Raw genomic sequence first — 20719 nt, forward strand, 5'->3', positions numbered from 1 at the left:
CATTTATTTTTGTGGATAAACAGAGGAATTTAGTCTCCAGGACTGTCAGCCCCGTACCTGTCACAAGGACTAAAATTCAATGGCTTTATATTTTAAAGAAAATAGACATCTTTGTATGGTGTCTTGTGAGTGTTTCATCTTTGCTTACTTGGGGCAGTGTTAATTTCAGCCTATGCAATGCTAATTTGGGTCACTGTGCTTGGGTCTCCTGCACAAGGGTTAAACATTATTCTGCACCTGGCATTTTGAAAAGCTGTTTACCTGATCATTTCAACCCTATCTGTACATGTCTATGCTGCTGTGTACGAGAGCTGGGGTTGTTCAGTGTTTACATTGGCCTCCACTTATTAAATTTTATTGACAATTCATATTTTTGTATACTTTATTTAGAGTGCAATTTTGTAATTGCCTAATAAGATACCCACAAAATTTTGGCACTTATAAAGTATAGAGTGTTCTGAGAAAAAAAATCATAAATGTATCATACTTTAATTTTATGTGGCATTGTTCATCCTTGAGGAGGTCTCAAGGCACCTTACAAAGACTGATAGCCTCATCGTTGTTTTACAGATGGGATCACTGGGCTCAGCCAAGTTAAATGACTTGCCCAGAGTCGCACAGCTAGTCTGTGGCAGTGTTAGGAACAGAACCCAGACCTCCTGACTTGCAACCGTGTTCTCAATCCAGCAGATCACAGCTGCACATTTGTGTATCTAAAATATTCAGGCTGGCCATATTTGTGTTGTATTCACATTCAGAAAAAAGCAAAGTCTCTTTCTTTTTTAAAGATTAACCCATGCCTCAAAGTTCAGATCCAGATCTCAGCTTTCTTAATGTTTGGAGGAACACTCTGACTCAGGGGTTTGATGTGGAAATATCGGTTGTTGTTGTTGTTTTGGCTTTTTTTTTTTTTTTTGCAGCCCTTTATAAATGCAGAATGCTACAACTATTTAGGATAAGTGAAAGTTTACATGTGCGGACTGTGTATGGAAATGTATCTAGCACAGTACATAAGGTATCCCAAGAGAGATCAGTACTGTCACTGATGTTTGAAATATGTTAGCATCAGTGTTGTTCCCTTAATTCTTTAAAAGGGTGTATGTGGGATCAAAACTTGTTCTTCTGAGTGCAAGAGAGAGTGAATACATGCAGCTTTCAAGAGGTTAATTCATTGTATATTTCTCTCTCGCACACACACATGCATCCTGCTGAAATCTCTGTTTAGAGACATGAATCCTGCATTGTCTGTGTATATGTCCTTCGCCAATCCAGGTTTTTGTGGACTAGACAAAATTATACTCCATTATAATCCAACAGATGTAGAGTATCAAGATGTATTTAGTCTTCACAAATTTATTATAATAAAAACTACCACCCCCGCCCCTTCTCTGGCTAAAACTAATGTTTTAGAACAGAGTTAAAATGACAGCATCACATTCAGAAAATGATAGGGTTTGTCCTCTCAGAGTATAGTTTTTGTAAGCAAAGTATTGGAGATTAATGGCACTATTCATAAAAAGTTACCACGCCATTTCCTTCTCTTTCAAAGCATTGTATTAGGGAAATTTTTCAAGTGCTTTTTTATAAATTAGTAATTTAGTGGGTTTGGCAGGGAGGGTTGTTTTGTTTTTAATTATTCTTACCTAATTTATCCAGCACAAAAATGATGAGCCAGATCCTCAGCTGGTGTAAATTGGCATAAAGAGGTTCAACGACTCAGTAGAACTAGATCTACTTACATCAACTGAGGATCTTGCCCTGTATTGTCTGTGCAAGCAGAAGTCAAGGAACAGTTGCTATAAGATGGTCCTAAACTTCTTACTATCACTAGGAACACTGGTGGCTGAGGCCTCCCAAAGAGTGTCAAACAGTTCCCTACCTTACAAATTTGCATGTCATCCTTGCGCAGGGCCATTCTAATCTTCTCTGTATCATTCCAATTTTTAGTATATGTGCTGTCGAACAGCAGGTGACTAGTCACATACCCTTGCTTGGGGAAAAATCTTTATTGCAGTATTGTGTCGTTCTGTGCTCCTCTGAGGCTGACTGTGTTCTTGTTTTGATCCATGGCTTATGACCATTTGTGTTGAAAGTTGTAAAACCTCTCCCTACCTCCAAAATGCTGGAAAGGAAGTGGGTGCTGGGATGCCTATCAGAATGCTGTCTCTGGACCCTATTTTGAAGCTTCATCGTTTGCATCAGACCTGTGCTCATACAGGTCCATACTGCCCAAGGACTGCTGCTGGAAGGGAAAAAGGAGCGCTCTCGCCCTCTTTTTTCCGTCCCCTGAGACTATTAGAGGGATATCTGCCACTCTCCAGCCTCTGTGTTTTGGGTCTTCCCATTGACCAGTCTAGCGTCTGAGGTTCCCTGTAGCTTTCACAAGAGGCATCAAAAGAGGGAAATCAGAAGATTCTTGTCAGCATTACTCTTCTCCATAGGGGCCTATACAGCACCAATGAAACCAACCAGGTATTTGTTAAATTCTGCACCCCACTCAGCAGCAGCAGATGCACAGAGTTGTTTTGCTGCAGATTCAGGAAAACCGCACTTCATTGGTTCCCTCTTAGAAGGCTTTCATTACAACCATAAGAACTAGAAATGTACTTTTTTAAATTGAAGAATTGATTCTGCAGAAATTGATGGGTTAGGTCTCCTTATTTGTCACAGGCAGGATTTGTCAAGCCCTGACAATAATGTGTTGGCAGACACTCAGCAGATATCTTGGTAGAATTGTACATGGGATTTGGAGCCAATTTTCTCAGTTCTAATAGCGCTCCAAACTACCTTTAAGCTAGAAAAAGACATACATTTACTTATTCACAGATTGTTAATGTAAATCTCTGAAAGGTGATCTACTAATTCAGTAATACTTGTGATTTCAGTGGCTGATTTAAAATTCTTTAATACTTTGTTGGTCAGTGAACAGAGGCAGGGTGCCATGAATGAGTGCTCCTCTGGGAGAGAGTCCTGCTTATTGTGTGGCCAGTTCTAAAGATCAGAGTAGGTTGATAGGCTACTTTGGCTCCAAGACTAACTTAAGTTTTTTTTGCTACTGATCATTTGTATTGGATTGGGTATAAAGAGATCATTTTAAATGCACACCATTTTAGGGTCAGATCTTCCACCTACACCCACTTATGCCAGCTGAGAATCAGGGTCTTTATAATGAAGTTTGAAGAGATAACATTTCAGTTGGCCGAGGAAAACAAAAGGACAAAATTCTGCTTGTACATCTCCATAGCAAATCACAATTCTGGTACTTCTCTCTGACATGTGCAGAATTCGTATTAATGACACATTCTGCAATTTATTTCAGTACTACGTAGTGTTTCTATCTTTCTGCCTTTCTAATATGACTTCTGTGATAATTCACAGTTCTCAGGCTTGAGTCAATAGGACTCAAGGCAACTTCTTAAATATGTAAAAGTTGGGGATGCTGAAGTTTGAAATCCGAGTTTAAATATCTTGTCTGATTAAGGGATGTTTCAATCAATGAAACAATCTGGTTCTGAAGCAAATATGAAAGGGCTGGATAGTACTCTTGATCCACTCACACACTGTGTAGACATCAATGAGAATTGTGTGTGTGGCTCAAAGACAGTAAGTAAATATATAATGCAGTTCAGTGACACAAGGCTTACATTATTTAATTACAGTGGACCATATTAAAAAGATCCCCTTTGCTAACAGTTGCCACACAACAATATCACATACCACCATATTATCTTATACTTATCACTGTGATACATGAGCCAACCATCTATTTTAAGTATAGGCAAAGTAGTGTAGTATCTGATATCATTTTGTGGTGACTGTGGGTGAAGGATAACTCCTTAATGGTGATCACTGTACTGAGAAATAAAAATGTTCATTGTTAGCTCTGCTTTATTAGGCTATTCTTTCTACTACAAAAACATACATTGTGTAGTGAATCTTGTACAGGCATAATTTCTGCATTCCTGGCTCTAACATCCTGGTTGTTTCCTTAGCTTGTGTTGTGTCTTCCCTAAGCACAAAAAAGCTCATCCTTCCAATGTAGCACTGAAAGATTTGGTGTCAGCTTTTGATTGCAGTCATGGTGGCTGCAAAACAAGGGCCCATCCTGCTCCTGTTGAAGTACATGAAGTTGCTCCTGCTTTGCACCAATATTGGTGAGCTCAGAATTGGCCCTGGATCTGCATTTGTAAGGTGGCTGCCACCGAAGTGTTCAGTGTTTGAATGTGTATTGTTTCATGCACCGTTCCACTTCTCTCACTTTTGTTGGTGTGACACAGAGAGATATGTTAATTTTAGCTATAGAAAAATAACCTGGGGAATGATGGGATGATTGGGGGGGTGGAGGAAGGGGGTGATCAGATAGGTTTCTGTTATGTAATACTGAATTGAACAGTTAGATGAGCTGTGTTATAACAAAGCATTTCACACAAAAGTACTTGAAGTGCCATTCTTTTGTTATGGTTAAATGCACTGGGGCAAATTTTTGACAGTTCAGCTAGTTTGCTAATGAGGGGATAATAGAATGCCAAGCAAGTACTAATTTTTTTGTCGCCCCATTCTAAACTTACATAACATCAGCAGTGCTCTGTGTGGAGCCACTTGCCTCCCCACTGAAAATGCAGACTTAAGCATCATTAAGTACATTTGTGCTCCAAGGCAAAAGTATGTCAGTACAGCTCTCACATCACTCAGGCATCCAAACATTTATATGGTTAGAGCTGTGTGAACCCTGCAGGACTCAGTTTGTTTGGGTTCTCAAGATGAATCCTGCAGCTTTGATTGGCAGGGGCAGGCAGCAAAACAACCCCTGTCGGCTTGCATGGAGAATTGGGTTCAATAAACTCAGTATGTTCCACTGCCCTCACTGTGTACCCTCGCGTCTCTCACCTCTGGCTTTTTGAGCGTGTGTCAGGTGGTCCTTGCTCTGCCTAAAGCAGCCCAGAAAGGAGCTTCAGGCCATTCAGAATATGCCTTTTCCTCAATCCATAAAGGCTCTTCTCAGGGACAGGATCTTCTTTGACCCCCATGGTGTGGCATGGAGTCCTAAGCCTGCAGCTTCTACTACAGATGCCCACCATATTGAGCTGGAACTGAAGGAAACCCTATATTTCCTTTAACGGTCTTACAGGGCACAGTTGTTTGGAAATGCCTAGGGCTCCCAATCTAATGCACTAGGCATTAAGGGGTTTCTGTCAGCCTCAGCTGAGCAGAATATGAGGCTGGCAGTAGTAAGCCTAAACAGCTAATAGTCAGCACTCCCTTCTGTTCAGTGGAATGGAAGAGCTTGATGGCTCTAAATTCCTGACTTCATGTGTTCTAATGTGAAGAGTGACCATAGGCATAGCATTTTAAGGTTCCGTGGCTCAGTAAATTTAATACAAATGTGATTAATTCACAAGAGCAAAAAAAATGTAGTGTTTAAACTTCCAGTCATAAAGCTGGGATCTGAAAGTAATGCTGGGTCTTTATCTTGCATCATCATCAGTATATTGCCTCTTCATCAGCAGTAATACATTGCCTAGGCCAAATTATGCCCCTAATTACATTTGTGAAGCATTATTAGATTGCCTTGTGAGGTTGCACAGGTATAAAGAGGGCGTAATTTGAACTGCAGTATTTTTTTTCTGAAGATGATGCGTGAGAAGGACACAGTCTGATAAGTTTGTAGCACTGGGGTTTAGAGGAAAAGACACCCCCCACCCATGGCAATTGGAGCAAATTTCAAAACGGTCATCATTTTGAGACTATAAATATGCCATAAAAATCCACACCATCCTTTTTAGTCACCTTCGGAGCAAGGCTCCATTTTAATAGAGTTTGACATTAAATCCATGGCCATTCATCATGGATTTTAATTTTGTTTCACGTACAAAACTCCTGGGGCTGCTTAGATTTGGGTCCCAAAATCAGAAGCCACCCATTGGGCTCTCCCCATGACAAAAAGTAGATGATGGAGGGATATTCGTTCTGACCTATCTCTAATCCTGAGGAATATTGTACATTCCTAACTAATTACAGTTATTAGATAGCGGGAAACACAATATAAAAGTGGTATCGCTTTTCATGACAATCTGTGCTTACACTTCATTCATATTTATTTAATGCTTGTAAAGGTGGCTGGACAGTAGCTGCCCATTCTGTACATGTTCATCCTTGTTTCATGCTGCTTTCTTTCTCCCCCCAGTTTGCCAAGGAACAAGTAACAAGCTGACCCAACTGGGGAACGTGGAAGACCATTTTACCAGCCTGCAAAGGATGTATAACAATTGTGAGGTGGTGCTTGGCAATCTGGAGATCACGTATGTGACACGCAATCATGATCTTTCGTTCCTGAAGGTTAGTGTAACTAATCACATTGCTCTCATCCAGCACACAATGTACATTGGTGAGATCCACACAACCTGAAGAGAGTTTAACTCCTAATTGAGATATTTTTCTAGTCTGAGTTACCTGTTTAAGGAATTGAATTGTTTGTTTTTGAAGGTGAAGGGTCAAATATATATAAAATGTGGTGGCAAATGTAAACCCTGTTCAAACACATAGTTGCTGATTGTCAGTTAGAGACATCACAAAATGGAATTCTAAAATACCTGTCTACCTAGTATACGCTGTACTTGTATCAATGATTTCACAGCACCTAACAAGCAGTTTTTCTCATGCTCATCACCCACTGCTCAAAACTAATTATTTTAAATGAAAAAAGAAAAGGAGTACTTGTGGCACCTTAGAGACTAACAAATTTATTTGAGCATAAGCTTTCGTGAGCTACAGCTCACAAGTATTGCACTCCTGTTCCCCTTCCCCCGCCCCCATGCTCCCAGGGGAAATGGAAAAGCTCTGCACTGTGCCCTAAAGATAACCAGATTTGAGAAGTTGTGAGACCAGTGAAGCAAACTGCAGTGTTGATGGCTTTTCACTGAAAATGACCTATCATTAGCTTGATCATTCTAATGCCTTGATGATACCTGGCAAAAGATGTAATCTCCTTAATAACTGGTTTCAGAGTAGCAGCTATTTTAGTCTGTATTCACAAAAAGAAAAGGAGTACTTGTGGCACCTTAGAGATTAACAAATTTATTTGAGCATAAGCTTTCATGAGCTACAGCTCACTTCATTGGATGCATTTGGTGGAAAATACAGTGGGGAGATTTATATACACACACAGAGAACATGAAACAATGGGTTTATCATATACACTGTAAGGAGAGGTTTCAGAGTAGCAGCCGTGTTAGTCTGTATTCGCAAAAAGAAAAGGAGTACTTGTGGCACCTTAGAGACTAACAAATTTATGAGAGCATAAGCTTTCGTGAGCTACAGCTTTAGAAAGCTTATGCTCTAATAAATTTGTTAGTCTCTAAGGTGCCACAAGTACTCCTTTTCTTTTTACTGTAAGGAGAGTGATCACTTAAGATGAGCCATCACCAGCAGCGGGGGGGGGGGGGGGGGGGGGGGAAGGAGGAAAACCTTTCATGGTGACAAGCAAGGTAGGCCATTTCCAGCAGTTAACAAGAACATCTGAGGAACAGTGGGGGGTGGGGTGGGGGGGAGAAATAACATGGGGAAATAGTTTTACTTTGTGTAATGACTCATACATTCCCAGTCTCTATTCAAGCCTAAATTAACCTGAAGCAAATACTCACCAGCAACCACACACCACACAACAGAACCACTAACTCAGGAACCTATCCTTGCAACAAAGCCCGTTGCCAACTCTGTCCACATATCTATTCAGGGGACACCATCATAGGGCCTAATCACATCAGCCACACTATCAGAGGCTCGTTCACCTGCGCATCTACCAATGTGATATATGCCATCATGTGCCAGCAATGCCCCTCTGCCATGTACATTGGTCAAACTGGACAATCTCTACGTAAAAGAATAAATGGACACAAATCAGACGTCAAGAATTATAACATTCAAAAACCAGTTGGAGAACACTTGAATCTCTCCGATCACTCGATTACAGACCTGAGGGTGGCTATCCTTCAACAAAAAAACTTCAAAAACAGACTCCAACGAGAGACTGCTGAATTGGAATTAATTTGCAAACTGGATACCATTAACTTGGGCTTGAATAGAGACTGGGAATGGATGAGTCATTACACAAAGTAAAACTATTTCCCCATGTTATTTCTCCCCCCCACCCCACCCCCCACTGTTCCTCAGATATTCTTGTTAACTGCTGGAAATAGCCTACCTTGCTTGTCACCATGAAAGGTTTTCCTCCCCCCCCCCCCCCCGCGCTGCTGGTGATGGCTCATCTGAAGTGATCACTCTCCTTACAGTGTGTATGATAAAACCCATTGTTTCATGTTCTCTGTGTGTGTATATAAATCTCCCCACTGTATTTTCCACTAAATGCATCCGATGAAGTAAGCTGTAGCTCACAAAAGCTTATGCTCAAATAAATTTGTTAGTCTCTAAGGTGCCACAAGTACTCCTTTTCTTTTTCCCTAATAACTAGAAATCAAGACCTGTAACATCAGCATCCACCATTACTTGTGTAATATGTTCCTGCACCAAGTAAACCAGCTGTGTTCTGTCCAGACAATAATTTTGAGTGAACTTCAAGGATAATCCTAAACAGTAATGCATGAACTACTTTCAGTTTCTACATTTGTCTCATGCTCATGTCCACGCACAAGTGAATGAACTATTGTTGGGAGGGAATTTGAAAAGAAAAGGACATAAATATTTTACTGGTATTGAAAAAAGTGCTTTCTGGCATGGTGCAACTAGATAGCATAGGAAGGTTGTAGAACAGCTGGGAGTAGAACTCAGCTCTCCTGACTGCCAGTTTGATACCTTTCGCTCTAGATCAGCAGTTCTCAAACTGTGGGTCGGGACCCCAAAGTGGGTTGGGACCCCATTTTAATGGGGTTGCCAGGGCTGGCATTAGACTGGCTGGGGCCGAAGCCTGAGCCCCACTGCTCAGGGCCAAAGCCTGAACCTCACCACCCAGGGCTCAGGCTCCAGCTTCAGCCCTAGGCTGCAGGGCTCAGGTTACAGGCCCCCTACCTGGGGATGAAGCCCTTGGGCTTTGCTTTGGAGCCCCCTGCCGAAGATGATGGGGCTCGGGCTTTGGCCCCTCTGCCTGGAGCATTGGGGCTCAGATGGGTTAAGGCTTCAGTCCCTTCTCCTGGGGTCGTGTAGTAACTTTTGTTGTTAGAAGGGGGTCGTGGTGCAACGAAGTTTGAGAAACCCTGCAATAGATCATGCTTGCTCAGATTTGTGCTTTTGAAATGGTGTTTTCAATACTCAGTTTATTTTGTCTTGGTTATCAGGTTACAATATGTTTGAATACAGAGAGATTATGGGAGTAATTATATCAAATATAGCTCACCTGTGTGTAAAAAAATAGAGCTGTGGGTTACCAGAGATTCATGGGTGGGTCACTGATCTGAGTTCTGAGGTGGTGATTTTTTTCAAATGAATCTTGTTTTCCTCTCAGCAAACAGCTTGACACAATGACACTAAACATTTTTGTTCCTTCTAATTTTCCTCAGACCATACAGGAAGTTGCAGGCTACGTGTTAATAGCACTCAACAATGTGGATAGTATTCCACTGGACAATCTCCAGATCATCCGAGGAAACGTGCTTTATGACAACTTTTACGCACTAGCAATTTTATCCAATTATCAGACAAATATAAATAAAACCAGTGGACTCAGGGAGCTGCCAATGAAACGGTTATCAGGTGAAGTGGTGGGGCAGACAATGTGATTGTGAACTGTTACTTTATTTGAAGCAAACTCCCAGACCTTTATGAAAAGCTGCATTTAAGAAGCATTGACCTGTAGAGTCCTGTTCCAAAGGAGATACTCTGAATGAAGTTAAATGTAGTTTATCCAAATACCTGCCGACTCTATAACTACCCAGTTTACTGGTAGTAATGGAAAGTTCCTTGTTTTACAATGCATTGGCCCAGGACATCTGGGGGTTAATCAACTTAGGCGCTATAGAATTGCAGAATAATGAGTGTTGGCCCAAAACTGAGATGGTGCCAAATTGGTGCCAATTTGAGATGCCTTAGAGGGGGCATGATTTTCAGAAAGTGTTGAGAACCTCAAAGTGCTTCAATCTGAGCATCCAAAAATGGAGACACCCAGAATCACAACTCACTCTTGAAAATTTCAGCCACTCAGTTTTGACACCCAGTTTTGCATTTTGTGCACAACCATAATTTCTATTGGCTTCACTGGGTTGCGGAGGGAAGGGACAGAGGGTTGTATATGCAAAGGCTGCAGCACTGGACCCTTATTCGACAGTTAGTTATGCTTTCTTTCAAGTGTAATAATATATTGTAGATTGTCCTTTTCCATTAACATGACATCTGATTGTGTTTATCTCCTTTTCATGAAGGAAGGAAGAGAGCAATCAAGCAATTGCTTCAATTTTGTCCTGTTTTTCTTTTGCAGAAATTCTTAATGGAGGAGTTAAAATCAGCAACAATCCACAACTGTGCAACATGCGAACAGTTTTGTGGGACGACATTATTGATTTGAACAAAAAACCTGCAGTGCTGTTGGATTATCAAAATAATCTGACTTATTGTAAGTGTACATTTAATAAAACAGTAGTCACTCCATTAAAGACAGCAGTACCATCAACCTACTTATTGCATTATAGAGCTCCATTTCTGCAAACACTTTTATGTAAATGCATTGACTTCAAATCTGCTCACATAGAAACCAATTATATTTTGTTATCGAATTTACTAGGACCAAGATTTGGACCTAAGAGACTGATACAAAGCACACTGAAGTCAATGGATTGGCTCCCATTGATATCAGTGGGCTTTGGGTTGGGTCTTAAATATGTGCTTCTTCAGTGAAAATGACATACCAATATAATGCATACAGATTTTCTTTCCAATGATTTTAAATTCACAGCGTGAGACCCTGATTCAGCAAAGCTCTTAAGCGTATGCTTAACTTTAAGCATGTGGGTACTCCCAAGGTGCTTAAATGCATTGCTGGGTTGAGGCCCTAATTCCTATTTGTGAATATCATGAACTCTACACATGGTTTGACAGTATTAGGAAATCTTTGCAAAAATGAAGACCAGAAATGGATAAATAGCGATACTTCAGATCAGCATGAAGATAGGTAGCATGTAGATTTGAAAGTTTATATCACATGTATCCATGCTTATATCTGACCAAAGCCAGTACTGTTAATCCTTTGTAAGATCTAAATTCAGCTCAGAAAATTTTAAGAGGGGAGAAAAGAAGTGTGTTTTTTTTGTTTGTTTGTTTGTTTGTTTAAATTCTTGAGCATTTTTGGCACTACAGATTGGCACAATGTGTATTTTCTGATCTACTTCAGTTGAGAAATTGACTAAGTACTAACAGACACACTCTGTTGACATACACCCTGGAACCCCACTGCAGTCAATGGGATTAAGGAGGTGTAAATCGGCGCAGAGTTTGGCCACGAGTACTATGGAAATTTTAACCTTTAACTTTTAAACTTGAATCCCTTTGGTCCAACAGTAAATCAGTCAGTTATTAGACAAATATTGGCACTCAGCTATTTTGGCAGTGAGGGCGTTGGAAAGAGCCATGTGTTATTAGCTGGACAAAACTGTCCTAGAAAGAAATATTCCTTAAATATAGTAGTAAGTTTCAGATAATCTGTGCAGGCAGCCATTTTTCTTTTTAAATAATGAGCATGCAAGATAATTGTGTCCCTGGGATTTTACCTGTCATTAGAAAACAAACAAAAATAAAAAGCAAAACAAAGCAACAAAAACAACAATAAAAAAATGAGGGGGGAGGGGAAAGGATTGGAAGGCCTGTACTAACTCTACAGATTAGTTAGTTTTGTTTACCCTTACTTGTTTTCATTAATGGTGTGTGTGCTGCATAGTTCAGTGCTGAGAACTACTTTTGTCAGAGCTGTGGAAACAAAAGTAATTAAGTCAGGGTACAAATTACCCTGTGATTAGAGTAAACGTCGCCAATCGTTTGCAAATACAGTCATATTTGTTTTGTTGTCAGCAGTGTTATTCAAAAACATTGATTTACATGACAAATTACTATCTGGCCATGAGTTCTAACCATACAGAGTTTCAAGGTGAGGAGGCCAGTTAGTCTTTCAGTTTTCAGTTCCCAGAGATGATGTACTCGTTTCACATTCCATTCAACCCAGTTCTAGATGCAGATTGCAGATACACATGCTCTTCAAGTTAGGGCTCTAATTCTACCTGCTAACTGACTGCTATTGATACTGTAGATTTGTAGGTAAACACTAATTGGCAAGTTCTTAGTTTTATTTATTTTATATAAGAAACTTTGAAACTATAGAATTCTGATTTTTCCTTCAGAAAATCAGCTTTGTTAATTCAGCATTATATACAGCATTCTTAACTGAGGTAATAGTCCAATAACATATACATGTGGCTGAAAAATTTCAGATAAAAAGGTTGAGCTACTTCTGAGAATAAGATTAGGAGAAAATAAGTAATTTTGCTTGTATTAAAATAATTCTTTCAACCATTTTGTTGAGAAACTCCATGCTTTGGAGCAGGCATTTGAAATTTGTCAGGGGGTGGGGCATTGCCCTGGTGTCAGGAATGTGCCTTTTGCCATCCCTCTGAACTTTCATCCAAACTTAGCCAAGTTATTTATAAGCCTCTGAAAAATCACAGTTCACATATGCTCAGAAGAATAGTATGACAGCCATATTCTCTGTATTGGACATGCTCCATCTCCTTACAACTTCTGTGTGCCAACAAGGCTGTGCATGTGCCATCCCCATAAAATAACTGAGCCCTGGTCTACAGTACAAACTTATGTGAGTAAAACTGTTTCTCCAGGGTGTAGATAATCCACACCCTTGAGTGACGCAGTTATATCGACCAAACTCCTGGTGTAGACAGCTCTGGGAGGGCTTCTCCTGTCAACACAGCTACCGCCTCTCGGAGAGGTGGAGTACCTACAGTGATAGGAGTGTCATCCTGTCTGGAGTGGTTCACAAGTGTGGGTGACTGTCTCAGGGCAGACTGTCAGAAAACAAGGACAGACACCCCAGACTAGTGGTATATTCTATTATTAGATTTCACCAAGCCAATAACAAGTATGAACTCCTGGATCACTATACCAGTCTTACCATGGAGTCACAAGCAGTCCTCTTAGGCTCTCCAGCCTATCTTGTCACCCAGACAAACTGAACTTAGTGATGATGGTCACATAAACCAAAAATCACACCCCATCAGGTTTCTCCCAATCCCAAATGGCCACTTACTCCCAGATCAGTTGGTACTCTGGATCTTACACCAAAGACATTGCTGGCAGCCAATTCTATAGTAAACTAACTATAGGTTTATTAGTAAGAAAAAAGGGATATTGGGACGTTATAGCAAGTAAAATATAATAACAGGTGAGTCAAAGTTTGTAAGTCCAAAATGATAGCAGAGATGTAGTAATCTGCCAGTTTCCCAAAAGCCAGGGCTACCCAGAATAATTCTGGAGGTCTCCGTCTACTCATTCAGTTTTTCTGCCCTGTTAGAATCCAACAGACTAGAGAGATCCTTTGAATCAGTACTGATAGCGTCTTTTCACAGACAACAATCTGACAAGTATCTGAACCCACACAATGGTCAGTTGCTTTGAATTTAGCACTCCTCTTCATTTGCATTTGATGAGTTATTTAGTTACAGGGATATACATAATGTAAATGCCTGCTATTACATTATAATAGGAATAGATAAGTGAAAACAGTGCAAGTAACATTCCATTAATTTTCATGAAGTTCTAACACCTGACTACACTCTTACATTAACACACACTTTGATCTAGGGTTATTTAATTATAGGGCATGCTTAATGTAATAGTAAACAGGATATAGATAGGCAAAAGCAATACAATTAACATCTCCTTTGATCTCCATTAAAGCACAAGTGAATTGGCCTGAATATATACTGATACATTTAACTCCTTTGATATTCACACAGAAGTGAATTGGCCTATGTCTCTGACCTGAGCTGGTCTGTCAGTATCCTAGGGAGAAGCTCTCCTGTCGGCATAGGTAGTGTCTTCACTAAGCACTACAGCACTGTAAGTGTAGATGAGTATTCTCCAGCCCAGAGCTTCAGGGGCTAAGCAGAAGTTTCCTTTCAAGTGCTTCTCCCCAATGCTGTGAGCCACTATGGTGCCTAGCACTGGAACCAAAAGCCGGCAGACTGTCTCTCTCCTGTCCCGTCAGTGCCCTCTCTGCTGGAACCTAGGCAGTGTGAAGCAGTAAGAGGAAACAACCTGCCTTTAAATGTAGAGGTGGGAGAGCAGGAGCTGGGGGTGACGAGCAGAACAGGCCCAGAGGCCCAGGGAGAATAAGAATAGAGGGAGACTGATACAGGAGCTGGTGGGGTGGAGAGGGACAGAAGTTGGAGAGAGTGGATATGAACAGAAAGGGACAAAGTTAGGAGCTGGGGATGGAGAGGAGCAGAAAAGGACAGACAGGCAGGTGGGGACAGGAAAAGAAGGGTTTGTAACCAGTAAATTACACTCCCCTCCAAAGTCTGGAATAGAATCCAGTCTCAATATTTCTCTGTTGTCAGCAAAATAGTTATGAAATCCACTGGCAAAGTATGTTTCCTCCTGCTCTAGTGGCTGATCCAGTTGGATAACTGCCTACTAGTACCATTACACCATTAGCTCAAGCAAGAGAGAGGTATGTACTCTGGATTGAATATCTCAGCCCTGCCAATGACCTATGCTGGGGTCACTCTGCTTCCATATGATAGAATTTCTGTTTTTTTCAATTTGCTTCTTTAAAAATGTAGGATATCACATACAAGAAGAGTACACTAGAAGAAAGTTACGGTGGTAAAGTCAAGCAATCAAACATTAGGAGATGCTAGACTTAAGATATTGCTCCATCTCCCTCGTGCTCCACCCTTCCTGCTGCCCCTCTACCCATATATGCAATGCATTAAGATGCAATTAATTACAGGATCATATACTGTTTTTTCCACAGGACCCCTGTCTCATTAAGTACACAGGATGGACAGTGCTTACTGAATGGGTATCTATTTCACGTTTATTTTTATCCTCATCATTCAGTGTGTGGCACAGAAGCTCTCCTATAGCTCTAGTAACAGGCACGTGGGGGATATGTTGTGACTGAAAGACTAAGATTCAGTTTCTGACAGCCTTGGTGTGTTATCTAACAATTGTCTGTTACATCATAAAGGTTTTCCTATCAATTTAACATTTACATTTTAGGTTCCAAGTGTCATGCAAATTGTACAGAAGACTACTGTTGGGGTGCCGGCATAGAGAACTGCCAGACATGTAAGTCCACAGATTAATTTAAAATATCTTTGACTGTATGCCCTTACGTATTTGTTTGTTTATTATTCACTGAATACTGTCCCTGTCAAGTCCTGATGTGATGACAAGTGTTTTACAGAGAACACTGTGCTCCCCTCCACTGCCCTGAGGACCCATAAGCACACTGGACCTGGGTGCTTGCTTCCTAGCAATCCATCAGGTCTCTGAGTGATAGTTAATGATGATCCTTGCGGTAGTAACTTGCACTGTGTTTTTGCATATGCACGCCCCCCCCCCTTCTTGTATAGCAAACAAAAAAAGGCAAACAAAAGCCATTGCAGCTCCTCATTGAGCAGCCACATTTGTGGAGAGAAAGGGGATCTGGTGAACAGCACAGAAACCCCAAAATAATTTGGATTGGACCAGGATTTCTCCATGAATGCTCAGCCTTTGTGTGACACTTTCAGTTTTGGAAGCTGTAATGTGAATTTTCTCCACATCTTTTGTTTCAAGTAGAATGACTGTGTATTAACATACAAACTCTTACATAATTTTTTAGGCTGAGAATGGGAATAACTCACAACTACTGTGGTTTTTTGTTTTGTTTTGTATTTTGGTGTGTTTTTTTTTTAAATCCCCTTTGTAGAATTCCTTCCAACCTGAATACCAGATATACGCTGCAGGCATATAAAGCAAGTCCTGACCACTCTCAGAAAATGAAGTGATGGCCTTTAAAGAGTGCATGGCCCAGGGGATTCACAGCACTGGAGAGGTGTCCTAATTATTTATAGAGCACTTCGGAATTCTTAGGCACTCCAGCCACTCATAGGCTGAACACGCTTTACCCTGTAATTTTGCATTTTGGATGCTTACCCTGGGCATCAAGAGAACAACAATCACAAGATGTTTAGAGACACTTAAAGATCTTGTGAGGATTTTACTTTTCAGTATATAAAGACTGATGGGGAATGTACTTTGAATACTTTTTGTTTCTTTTGATAATTTATTATTTCACTGCTTTATAATATGTGTAGTCTGCATGCAGAGAAATGCTATGGGTTCTTGTTCTTCTCTCATATCAGCTTTACACTAGCATGATTCCACTGAGTTCAGTACTTCTGATTTAAATCTACATAAGTGACAGCAGAATCCAGCCCTACAAATGTATTTAAATCTGAGCATCTTGCTCACAATTCAGGTATCAGGCCAGATCTACATAGCTTCAAGAGCAGGTTGAAAAAAATCACTCTAATATTCCTCTCTTTCCCCCCACCCCCAATTTTTTCATCAGTTTCAAAACCTTTCAGCCATACTCAGTCCTTCACAGCTGCTCATAAAACACCCTATACTGGATATTGTGAGACAAATTCTGCAGTTACTCTATACACATTGATGTAAATAGTGGTTCTACAGTGCAAAGTCCTTGCAGGATCATGTCCACTGTTAACATGGTGTCCAGAGGTAATACTAACCTTTAGGCTTAAGAAATTGAGATCCTAATCCTGCAAACATTTATGTATGGGCATAAAGTTAAGCATGTACATATGTGTTTGCAGGATGGGGCTTATTTAGCAATTAACACTCATTTTGTTAAGCTGTTTATTAATCTGGCCTGTCAGAAATTCATCCCGTATGTGGGACATTGTTATGTTATATTTCTTTCCATCCTTGAACATATGTGGAATGTACTGCACAAAATGTAAACATTTGCTATGATATACTTCCAGTGGGACGCTTTTGTCAATTGTTCTCAGAATGATGAGCTGTTTTACACCCCTGCTGATGCTTACAAAAATGATATGAAAACTCTGTTGTAAAACAGTGTGTCTTTTATCTCACTGTTTCTGGTTGTGTGGAGGAGTTGCTGCTAGACCAATTATGTATATTTTGGAGATAATGTTTCCTTGAAAATGTAGTATTTGGTTACAAATATGAGATCACAAAATAATAAAGCTTAGGTGCAAAAGTTTAATAGAAAGAAAAAGTAAATAATAATAAAACAAAAAAATAGAAGAGGAAAGAAACAAGCCTATACTGGTTGATTACCCTGTAGCAGAGTACCATTCTTGGATGATTTAAGTGTTAACTGTGATTGAACTGCAGTGTGACTATTTCTGAGTTACAAGAATTTTTAAAATATTTTAACTTCTCTGTGCCCATTTGGGAACTTCATGGCTGACACCATGCTGTACATCAGTCGTTCTCAACCAGGGGTCCAAGGCCTCCTCGGGGGCACAAGCAGGTTTCAGGGGGGCCACCAAGCAGGGCCAGCATTAGACTCACTGGGGCCCATGACAGAAAGCCAAAGCCCTGAGACCTGAGGCTGAAGCCGGACCCTGAGCCCCACCACCCAAGGCTGAAGCCTGAGCAATGTACCACTGCGGAGGCCCTTGCGGCATGAGGCCCCAGGCAATTACCCTGCTTGCTATACCCTGCTTGCTATCCCCTAGCTCCAGCCCTGGCTTTTACATGCAGAAAACCAGTTGTTATGACACAGGTGGGCTGTAGCATTTTTAAAGCATGTTGGGATGGACCTCAGAAAGAAAAAAGTTGAGAAGCCCTGCTGTACACTGTAACCACCACTCAGCGGGTTAGGAATCAAATCGTCCTGCTTAAAAAGCACCTCCCTGTTGAATCTAAGGAAAATCAATTCTAAGGAAAATCAATTTGCCATGAAGGATAATTGAGTGGTTCTGGTTCTGTCCTGCCCAGTTCTAGTTCTCTCCTGGTTCTGTCCTGCCCAGGGCAGTGGTGCAAACCCACATTAGTCAATGACTGATATATTTTTTTCCCCCCACTATTGTAGTCAAGATGATTTTGATACTAAAAAATAGTTGCTGGTGATTTACTTTGGTATTAGAAACAGCTTCTTGTCCAAAATTTTCCTCTCGGTTATATTGGCTCAAGCCTATGAAAGTTGCATAACAACAGAGGAAAACTTAGTCCAAGTTTAAAAAAAATAGCGTAGAAGGCATATGAAATAATTTGCAGGAGAAGGGTTCCTCTGCCAGTATCAGGAATGTGTTTAGTATACTTAACACAGGAGTGGGCAAAATACGGCTCGCAGGCTGGATTCAGCCTGTCTAACATTTCTGTCTGACCCCCTCACAATCTCCGAGTCCAGGCCACTAAAAGTCCCATGGCACAGCAGGGCTCAGACAAGCTACCTGCCTACCATGGCCCCACGCTGCTCCTGGAAGTGGCTAGCTGCTGCTGGCAAATCTCTGTGCTCCGCATGCTGCCCCCACCCCAAGCACCATCCTCACGGAAACTGACCAATGGGAGCTGCGGGGGCGCTGCTTGTGGGCACAGGCAGTGCACAGAGACCTGCTGGCCCCCGCCCCCCAAGGGGCACACAGAGATGTGCCAGCAGCAGCAAGCCGCAGCTGCTTCCGAGAGCGGTGTGGGACCACAACATGCAGGCAGCCTGCCTGAGCCCTGCTGCATCACCGGCCAGGAGCCGCCTGTGGTAAGTGCCTCCCCCTTGTCAAAACCCTCTCCTGCACCCAAACTCCCTCCCAGAGCTGACACTCCTCACCCTCTCCTGCACCCCAACACTGTGGACCAGCCAAGAGCTCCCTCCTGCACCCAAACTCCCTCCCAGATCCCACATCCCTCCATTAATATAGTAGAAATGTGCGTCCCGTGACGACTTGCCAAAATTCATGGGGTGTCCCCCCTGTGAAAATTGTTGGTCACCCCTGACTTAACAGGAATCTTAATGACACACATCCGATGAAGTGAGCTCACGAAAGAGTATGCACTGTAACCTGTTAATATAAAGCTAGTCTTCCCAGCAAGCTGATATCTCAAAGGTTGCACCAACTGATATTTTTTATCTCAGTAAAACTATTAGATACAAAGGTCAAATTCTGCTGTCTTATGCCATTGTAAATTGGGAGTGACTCCACTGATGCCAATGAAGTTATTCCTTATTTAGCAAGGTGCTGAGCACTGGCCCCTTTCCCACAAAGCATGTAAGCCTATCCTTAATTGTGCTTTTCTGGATCAGGGCCAGAATGCTCAGTGCCTTGCAGAATTGATGCCTTACTGCAGTGTAATTGAGAGTTGAATTTGGCTCTAATACACTAGTGAGGAAAAGCTCAAACTACCTTCTGGCCTCTCCATCCCACAAATTTCACTTGATGAGAGTGGAAACCCATGTCCCATGAGAGGCTCTACCCAGATGTTCTTTATCTGGAGTTTTCTTCTTACTTGTCAATCTTGGTTTAGCAAATATGCATTTTAATTGTTTTTTTTTCCTGTCTTTCAGTAACAAAAGTCATCTGTGCCCAGCAATGTTCAGGCCGATGCAGAGGAAGGGTGCCCAGTGACTGTTGTCATAACCAGTGTGCTGCTGGGTGCACAGGGCCTCGTGAGAGTGACTGCCTGGTAATACTACAGCAACATGTTTAAAGTTCAACAGCAGCAGCCAAGCTTTGGGCTGAATGCACTGTTATTTTTTTTTTTATCTTAGGAGCCTTGAAAGTCTTATTAAAATATGTATGGGACAGATTCTCCACCAGTGTAAATCAGTATAGCCAGTCTATACCAGCTGATGATCTGGCCCATGTATTTCTTATACTTGGCAACAGCTTAGAATTTTAAAACAAAGAATTTTAAAATGAAACTTACTTTTCATCATTGATACCCTTTGTGCATTTCATTTAGTTTAGACCATGAGAATAGATTATGCAATTTCCTTTTTCTGACTTTCATTTACTAGAACAACTCTGCTAGGGTTCACAGCACTCAAGGGGATGGAATCCAGAAAAACCTGTTTACATTAGTTGTTTGGTTTTTTTTTTAAACTGTTGCAGTGTTTCCGTTGATCTGTTTTGTGAACCTGTCCCCCTTTTAAAACGAGTGATTCCATTTAGTTTGGTCTTAACACTAAATTAAGTGGAATTCAAGCAACTTCTATGGAAACGGTCCAGTTTACCTTTGTTTCTTTGGATATATTTGTGTGTCCATTAAAGATGTAAACAAATCACATTAATTATGTTCTTATTGATTCATGAAAGGGAACATTAGTTCTCTCTCCTCAGAAATCCTAGGGAAGAACCAAGGGAGGAAGAAAGACTGTCAACTTGAATGTAGAATTAGCCTTGTAGAAATGACTTGCACTTCATAAATGCCCATTAAATGGCTCATTGCCTGTAGCCAAGCCTAATGGCATTACTTTAATATTTAACTGTCCAGGTCAGTAATTGACTGCAGGGACTTATTTCATTAATGTTATTAAAAAGTCACCAGTAAAGAAAACAGCAATTTATCTTGATCTGGTTTCTGATTTCTTAGCTTTGTTCTTACTATCCAATACATACAGGCAGAGCCCTGTTTCTAGGTGGAACTCATGGGCACACTATACAAGTAGAAGGGTCTATCTCTCAGGGGTCTGGTCCAGTGTTGGAGCCTGGGTTCATAAGGACTTTGTAAT

At 41.1% G+C, this 20719-nt stretch overlaps 1 protein-coding gene and 1 non-coding gene across 3 annotated transcripts in view; one reads left to right on the forward strand and one right to left on the reverse strand.

The window, feature by feature from the left end:
- EGFR (epidermal growth factor receptor) overlaps positions 1-20719 on the forward strand; it is a 245109-nt gene that overhangs the window by 161519 nt on the left and 62871 nt on the right. For both annotated transcript variants that reach the window (XM_043508686.1, XM_038391933.2), the window contains exons 2-6: positions 6185-6336; positions 9510-9702; positions 10424-10558; positions 15232-15300; positions 19553-19671. In XM_043508686.1, the coding sequence (XP_043364621.1) occupies positions 6185-6336; positions 9510-9702; positions 10424-10558; positions 15232-15300; positions 19553-19671 (668 nt within the window). The remainder of the gene's footprint in view (positions 1-6184; positions 6337-9509; positions 9703-10423; positions 10559-15231; positions 15301-19552; positions 19672-20719) is intronic.
- LOC119852333 lies at positions 1865-1968 on the reverse strand. The gene has a single exon (XR_005291603.1). It is a non-coding gene; the product is annotated as a U6 spliceosomal RNA (small nuclear RNA).

Source organism: Dermochelys coriacea, chromosome 2, assembly GCF_009764565.3.
Source record: "Dermochelys coriacea isolate rDerCor1 chromosome 2, rDerCor1.pri.v4, whole genome shotgun sequence".
In the NCBI taxonomy this organism is placed as follows: Eukaryota; Metazoa; Chordata; order Testudines; family Dermochelyidae; genus Dermochelys; species Dermochelys coriacea.